This window comes from Limulus polyphemus, unplaced genomic scaffold (genome assembly GCF_000517525.1).
Source record: "Limulus polyphemus unplaced genomic scaffold, Limulus_polyphemus-2.1.2 Scaffold5947, whole genome shotgun sequence".
Lineage (NCBI taxonomy): Eukaryota > Metazoa > Arthropoda > Merostomata > Xiphosura > Limulidae > Limulus > Limulus polyphemus.
In genome coordinates, this window is record NW_013671557.1 from 45424 (window position 1) to 54017 (window position 8594).

General features: G+C 32.1%; 1 protein-coding gene across 1 annotated transcript in view; it reads right to left on the minus strand.

Annotated features, from left to right (window-relative positions):
- LOC106473174 (techylectin-5A-like) overlaps positions 1–6831 on the minus strand; it is a 25536-nt gene extending 18705 nt beyond the window's left edge. The window contains exons 1-3 of the mRNA XM_022401665.1: positions 6634–6831; positions 5986–6134; positions 5578–5742 (exon numbers count right to left, since the gene is read on the minus strand). Of these exons, the coding sequence (XP_022257373.1) occupies positions 5578–5742; positions 5986–5988 (168 nt within the window). The 5' untranslated portion in view covers positions 5989–6134; positions 6634–6831. The remainder of the gene's footprint in view (positions 1–5577; positions 5743–5985; positions 6135–6633) is intronic.
- Positions 6832–8594: the final 1763 nt, after the last annotated feature.

The window sequence follows — 8594 nt, forward strand, 5'->3', positions numbered from 1 at the left end:
CCTATTAATGTACCATAAAGAAGGTAAGCCAGTCAATAAACCGAAGTATTATTCATTCATTTGTGTCTTGCCTGTTGTCATGGGCTGTTGCCATGCCTTTAATCTTAGTAATATTTTGAGTTGTGTAAGAATTAATATCGCCTATTGTAAAGTACTATTAGAGACAAAGTTGATTATAATCTAAATAAAAGTAGATGGTATAGAAAATAATGTCTAATTAAACTATACAATCCATCTATTATAGCCCTATACATCATTCTAGTTTTGGTATAGTATAGTCTTTATTTAGATCTGAGAAAACATTAAATAAATCCGTCACTCTAAAACAGGCTAAAGATCAGGTTAAGTCGTCAGGTTAAACACACTCAACATAAACCAATACGATATAAGTTTTCAAGAAACTGATTAGTCGTTTCAGAGGTCGATGAATAAGTCAGGCTAATATGGTGGATCTCTTTAACTTAAGTCAATATAACAATGAGTCTAAATATTCACTCACGTGTTTTCTAAATATATATGGTTGTTACACTCACGTATAATAAAGGTGTGACACTCTTCTATCCTTTAGGCAGATTTTAAAACAGGGTCAAAACCTTGTAAACTACAAACTAATGCTGGAATAGAATTTACTAATCTCCTGTTTCAACATCATCTCAAAGAACAAGACATTCACGTCTTTAATTCACATAACAAACAAAAGTGTCTCTAATAGAAATATTTATTAACACTCTTAAACCTGGAATGTGATGCTATTTTACTCATCCTTGAACTTATAAATATATCACTGTACTTAAACATCTAGTCAGTGCCTACAATAAATCATATTATCGCATCATTAAAATGAGACTAATAGACGTTAATAATCCTATCCAGTCTGTTCTGTGGCAAACACTTTACAAACCTCCCACAAAGGTAAAATTTCAGTTCAAAGTAAGTGCTCAAGTACGTATTATTAAAGGGAAGCGTCAATTTAAGATAGGTTATGTGTCTGGATGAACCGACAAGATATTTACAATTTACGACAGAATATAGAGAAATCCACCTGTGTATGAACTGCAAGACAATCAAGACAAAAATTAAATGGAACATTTTTGAACATGAACTACAACATGTTATAAATTTTTCCAAAAATGGAGAATAAATATTATGTGAACGAGGATGGGCTAAAAACAAACAACATTTTGTAAATTAGAAAGGATATCCTGATAAATGTATGTATAACTCAGTTGTATTGATATTACCTAGTAACAGTTCTATGAATTATTTTGCTAATAATACTCTGACAAATTATATCATTCATCTTCCGATATCTATCAGTCTTGAAGGTTTGTAGGAAGTGGCCTTGGTCGAATTACAGTAACCATATAGCTGGCATAAGGTACCTTTTGGTACAGGATGGTTATCATACATTTTAGGCTTTCACTCTGCTATCATAACAAATTATATTATACCACGTCATTACAAAGAACCTGAAGATTTGATTAGAATCTTAACCCAAGTAGAAGAAACACTCCTTAAACCTGAATAGCAAGTATGAACGCAAATGATAGATGGATATAAAGGACGACATTGGTCGAACTATGTTATTTTGTAGAGTCATCATAACACTTCATTTTCATAGTGTCTGACATCATGAGAGTTCCTTACTATCATGAACCATCGATCTATGGTGTGTATTACGATTACTGTGTGGGAAACGGTTTATCTTATTATGCTGGTAGTCAATGGCAATGGGGTCACGGATTGGGAGACGTTTTGGGTAATTTGTTTCGTAGGGCTATACCATTTCTGAAAAAAGGAGCATTAGCATTAGGGAATCAAACTGTTCAATCAGGCCTAAATTTAGCATCACATGTCATACTAGAAAAATATTTTGTTGATGCTGGAAAAGAACTAGTGATACAAGAAAAAGGAAGGTCCAGTGTTTAGAGTATCTAAAGATAAGAGACGAAGAACATGGACTCGAGAATTTTGACAACTAACATGACTCTCCTATCATATGAAAAGTCCTGTCAGTATACAAAATTTGAGCTGGACTTATTTTCTCTCCCTCCCATGCAAACTATGATTAAGGAAAGTCAGTGGACTGAATATCATCCTCTATTATCAGTGATAAACGAAGGTCCATCAAATTTTCTATATCGGGATCAGGAGATGAATATTTAGATTCGGTAAGTCATATCTTCATGTGAAAACAAAGATAGTTAAGCCTGATGTACCGACATAAAAAAAGGATGAAGATACTTCTGCATCTAACAACTTGTTGCTTCATTCTCTTTTTTCTCAAGTAGATGTACACCTGAAATTCAAACTTATTTCTTCGTCTCACCATCTTTACACCTATAAGTCCTACATAGAAACTTTACTCATTATAATGGTGAATCTAAGAGAAGTCATTTGAACTTTTCTGTGTGGGTAAAACATTTTAATGATGATAATAATGGTATAATCGAGAACTAATACAGAGATACACACATGAAGTAAAGATTTGTTTTATATTACGTCAAATGATGAAATGGGATTCAGAATTGTACTACAACACGTTTATATCTATACTAGAAAAGTCAAGATCAGCCCATCAGTCATTCCTTTTCACTATAAAGCTTTTCATAAAGGAACATCTAAATATCCTTTAAGAAATATATAGTGCAAATCGTTTTCAATCTTACAAGCATCTTACAAGATAATACTTTTTTAGGTCAAATAATGTCTTATTATAGGATGTGTTGACAACAATGCAATATAATTGATCTTGGAGGAAAAATTCGCACAATTTTAAACATTACAATATCAATTTCATGAAAATTAACGAGGACAGAAAACAATTCCTGCTCGACCTTTAAAACCAAATTTTGAAGCCGCACTGTATGGACGAATCTTCGAAACATTAATTAGTGGGACTGGAAAACAATTTCGAGATCAAGGAATTGATATATGATATAACGAATACATGGGAGGATATACACTCTTTGCCTTTGATCTTACATCAGATCTATCTGTTGGAGATTTTCAATTTTACTTCGTGAAACAGGGAAACGTTTTAGTAGTGCCTTACCCAACACTACAAGTGTTTTAGCATATGCAGAATTTCACTCAGTTTTAGAGATTGATCCGTCTGGAAACATCATAACTGATGTCTGAAACACATTCGATATTTTCAAACGATTTGTGTACACGAAAGAGGTTGGAGGTGAGTTTGCCAGTGATCAACTACCTGACCATGCAGAAAAACAATTGTGCATCGTTAACCTGGATCCGATTCATAAATCTTGTAGCCACTGGGTCTGTATTTACTTTGGAAATATTACACCATGGCCATCTGTTATGCCAGCCTAGCAACACATCCTCTAGCTCCACTCGTGGAACTATTACGTTATCGTATATGATGTCATGGCAGGTATTTACTTTGGTCGAAATGAAAAAGAATATTTTGATCCATTAGAACTGGCTCCACATACTCTCAACATAAGAAAGACATCAAGAAGTTAAGTTCTTCTGTATTGTATAGTGATACGATCCACTTCTAGGGGATTATCTTGGTCAAGAAATGTATAGAATTAATGAATTAGTATTAAGTATAGTCATGTTGAAACATGTTGATCCGTAACAATTCCTCTATAGTAATAGGCTTTCTGGTATCGAGCTATGATATCACCACTTCCTAACATAACCGCGCCCTCTGCTTCTACTTCGTGGAAATATTACGTCATGGCAACCGGTTATGCCAGCCTAGCAACACATCATCTAGCTCAACTTTGTGGAACTATTACGTAGTCATATATGACGTCATTGAGCCTAACATTGCGCTCTCTGTGGAACTATGACATCATCATCTCTACCCCTTCTATCCTCCTCCTTATTACCTGCTGACCCTCACTGAGACAGCGTCCTTTGGACAGTAAAATACAAGGATAACTATTAACATGAATGTTAAATGATTGGTTAAGGTATTTGTCTCAATGCTGATGACAGTAGGTCTGTGACCAACCAAAACATGAAGATTTTTAGTAAAGCCTTCAACAATTTTAGATTATTGTGTATTTTTAATGTTGTTTTAGGTGAGTTTTTAATAAATAGGAAATTTTGTTCAATGATATACAATGTCATTAAAATTGTTCAGGTGATTATGAACACGAGTTATCCAGAAAATGTGGTATTCATTCATGTTCAGACTAAACTGGTATTTAAGTATTTCTTACAAATTAATGTTAATTTTATCCATCAAATAGAAATCGTGGTTTTAAAAGATAACAAAATTGTATTTTACATTAGAATGTTACTGTTATTTGTCGGAATTTCAAAGTTAAGGGGTCGAACTTTCATTGACACTTCCGGGAGTGAGTAATGATAACCTTTCCATGTTTTCCAGTTCACACCATTAGCGTAGCTCTCGTGTTGTCCATTCAGATAAATTCCATTTAAGTTAGAAGATTGAAATTCTCCATACCACCATCCTCCTTTATATAACTCTACACAACTACCAGAATACGTGTCATGGTCACTGTCCTTGGTGGAGAAATTTAACTGTTGTGATACACCATAATGTCCTCTTGGTGAAGTCAATAAAAAGTTTTTAACTACGGGTTATCTCTAGCGTAATACATCACAAATTATGTATAACATTCTATAAACAGTTAACATTGGTAAAAGGACGATAATCAATTAATACTTTATCAATAACATAATAATTAACCTCCTGAAATATAATTTCCCCAACAAAAAATAAAACATCAATGTTATGTTATTTCATGGTAATTTAGGGCAGACAAAGTAGGTTTGAAATTTTAATAGACTGATATTTCCTTTTCATTCAACAAGTCTATTAAAGTTATCCAAACCAATAATTATATGCTTTTGATAAGTTATGAGTTTCGTTATAGGGCAGCCGCCCCCCAGTGGCACAGTCTGCGGACTTACAACGCTAGAATCAGGGTTTCGATACCCGTGGTGGGCAGAGCACAGATAGCCTATTGTGTAGCTTTGTGCTTAATTACAAACAACGTTATAGGGCGCGTGTTTTTTACAAGTTTGTTATAAGTTTGTTCCACTTTCATTCTTCATTTACCATCATTAACAGCTAACCAGGAACCGATATTTAGTTGTTTAAAAAATAAAAAAAGTTATAACTTATAACGTTAAATATGTATTTTACTTCTACAGTGTTGAGGTCAATAATGTTAATAATACAGAGGGCGCTGTTTCTAATGACACATAGTGTTCTTTTTATTTATGTTCTATTAATGTTTGAAGAAATAAAGTGTGATTGTTTTTATTACAAATTATTTTCTTCCAGATAAATCAATAACAAAAACGATGTTTTTTATCTTTTGTAACAATAGCTTTTGAGAGCTCCAAAATAAGAGTGAAAGTTAACATTTTAATAATTATTACATGTGATATTCTTTACAAGTCTTACATCATTTACCTTGATGATATCCACCTATTTTTACAGGTATTATATAACATACAGACTTTAGTTGTAAAATATGACAGAAAATAATCACCATAATAAAACATGAATTTCAACTATTTATTAATTTGGTCTTATTTCTTTATATACTTCCGTTTTCTACTTACTATCCAACCTCCTCCATCAGTGTCCATATCACAGTAAATATCAATACTTCCTGTAAACATCCATGACTTGGGCCAGATACGGTACACTCCACTACTACGGTGTCCATTAAGGAAAACATCTGCACAGTCTATTGGTCCAGGAGAGGTTGTAAGACATTCCAGTTCCTTTGAATATAAGCAATGAAAAATGGAATTTACATAAGTTCACAAAGAAATAATAATAAAATATGTTTACAAAATAATTCTAGACACCTGACAACATAAGAAGAAATACATCTTAACTGAAGGGTTTTGCTGTAATTAAAACATTGATAGAAATTTTGGGTTACATTCTGAAATAGATTATTCATGTTCCAGTATTTACATGTTTTATATTTTAACAGACAAGTGATGTAAACGATGACTTACCATCGATGTGTATTTGCTGTTTAGCTTGTGTAACAAGTAGATTGATTGAATCCAGTACAGTTGATACTGATGTCAGTTGTCAAAGGTTGAAGTTCGTCTCTATCTGACAGCTCTGATGAACCAGAAGAAGAATCATCATAGGTTTGATACTGATCATCATTTTGTAAATTTCATGTCACATCATCATGAAAAAAAATGAAATCCGTTAAAAGTTATCATTTATGAGATATTCTTGAAACAATACTTAGAGGTTACCTTGTATTATATAATCATATTTGTTTATCTATCTACACGTCGCTTCTAATGTCAATATGTCTTGTTTGTTTTGTTGTTTTTTCCTACAGTAAGATAAACAACATTGTAAAACTTGGTTTCTGTACAAAACAGTTAATGAAATATGTAGTAAACTGACTGACTTTGTGATAGTTAATATTTATTTAAAGTTTTACTTGTATCTAAACTCTCATATTAACAAGAGTTATCAATCTAACAAGTGTTTTATAAAGCAACTAATTGTTGACAGAATAATTAGATAATTTCTTAGTTATAAATAATTTAATCATTTATAAAATATATTTGTGTTTTTTTCCCTTTCGGTTAAATGAGAATTCAATTTTTTTCAATGTTATAATCATTATTTCAACTTACCTTTAATAAACACTGTACTAAAAGTAAAGGAAGGACTGCTACAATGTTGGTGTTATTTTACTGTAGTTCAATATTTATATTTAATGTTGACCAACATCACTTCAGATACTCAAAGAATGCTGTTTAAACTACTATGAATATCAGATTATCAGAAATTTTGTTTAGCTGTAAGTATTTTAACGCTAAGTGTCAGAAGATTGTCTTCTCTAGCTACTCGTCTTCTTGTTAAACATTCCAGCACTCTGAGGACGAGGCTGCTACGTACTAGTTTAACACGTGTTACCGAGAAGTAATTTAAACTTGGTTCTATTTAGAAAGATAAACCTGTAAAAGTGTGGGGCGCGTCATAAGGACCAGATTAGCGACGTTCAAGGTCGGATACTTTATGGTTGTCTGGAACTTTTCACTAAGCCTTAGACACCAGTTCTATATTTTATTTATTTTTTACAAACGCGTTCGCGTAAAATACAAAATTACACAAATAAATAAGTTATAGAATTGAACAAACATCTTTATTATCAGACATCTTAAATAGTTTTGATCATAAAAATATTTCAACTAATTCTTTTTCAAATGATAATTTTCAAAGAGTTTTTTCGATATATTTTTTTTATAAAACTTTAAATTATATAATAAACTAACTTTGATTACTACGTCACCGGATGCATAAAGTCAACGACAGGCAAAATTATAAAATACACTTTAAATGTAACAATAAATCATTGTTATGTATGTAGAGAAAAGGCCTAATAATTCAGAAAATACTATTGATTATCACAGTTGGACAGGCTGATAGAACGGTAGTTGATGATCGATGTAATCAACGACGTGCTACGAAAACGAAACAATTTTATCCCTACAGGATGGAAAGAATTTACAGAACAATTATTAGATATGAATATTCCCCATGAAGTTATTGGAAATGTATACAGATAGATGTATATGAAACATGATACACGTGTTTAACGACCTAAATGTACTGGGTTCATTTTTACTAAATTTGATTTCCTTACTGTTTGGGACGAATCTTCCACTAATCAATAATTCGGCACGATCATTCCACGTTAGATCACCACTGGAATATACCAAGTTTAATATAAGTTCAGCTTTCTTTTTATATTTCTGAGGAACAATGTCGACGATCTTTTTCACGCGTTGGCGATTCAATAGAAATTTGAATGGGATCAATAGCTTGTGAAAAAAATGTCTGATGACGTTGTTGCAGCCGGTTTATCATATTTTCTTTATAATTTATGGGTATGGTATCATTTTTTATGACATAATTCATATCATTAACTACAGATTTTAAACTCATAAACTTTGGGTTAATGTGGTGTGTGTACTAGTTCGTCAGGAACAATAATCTTTTGTTTTGCCATATTTTTAAATTTAGACTGCTTTGCCAATAGCCTATTGTGCCAAACCACCATATAGTGAAAGTATTGATGACATGAGTAGTGAGAGAAACCTTTCTTTCTGATTTAGTAAGTTTCCTTTCTGTTTAACTCATGCTTTCTTGACAGCAAACTTTCTCAATAATGACTTATGTCATCCTTGTTTCTTCTTTTGTGTGTTCGTCATGGGAGCATTACCTTTAAAACATTTAAATCACATTCACAAATACCCAAGATAAATTCATTTTTATCTCCAGCAATAATTCCTGTAATCTGTTTACGTATTGCTTTAGGTAATGCACGGAGAAACTCTTGATGTTTTTTATTCTAAATGTCAGGATGAATAAATGAAAGAGATTATAAGTACAACATAAAAAACTGTTTATTTATATAGGAATTTTATCGTACAGTACGATTGTTAATATGTAATGGAAAGGACAGAGTTAATTTTGAAAGTTGATTAACCTTGGGGCATCCAAACAATTCCAGTTTATAACAAGATATTTTCAGGAGACTTCTCAATATCTTTGCTTTCTTTCTCTTCTTTGTATAAACGGTGGTAAAGTT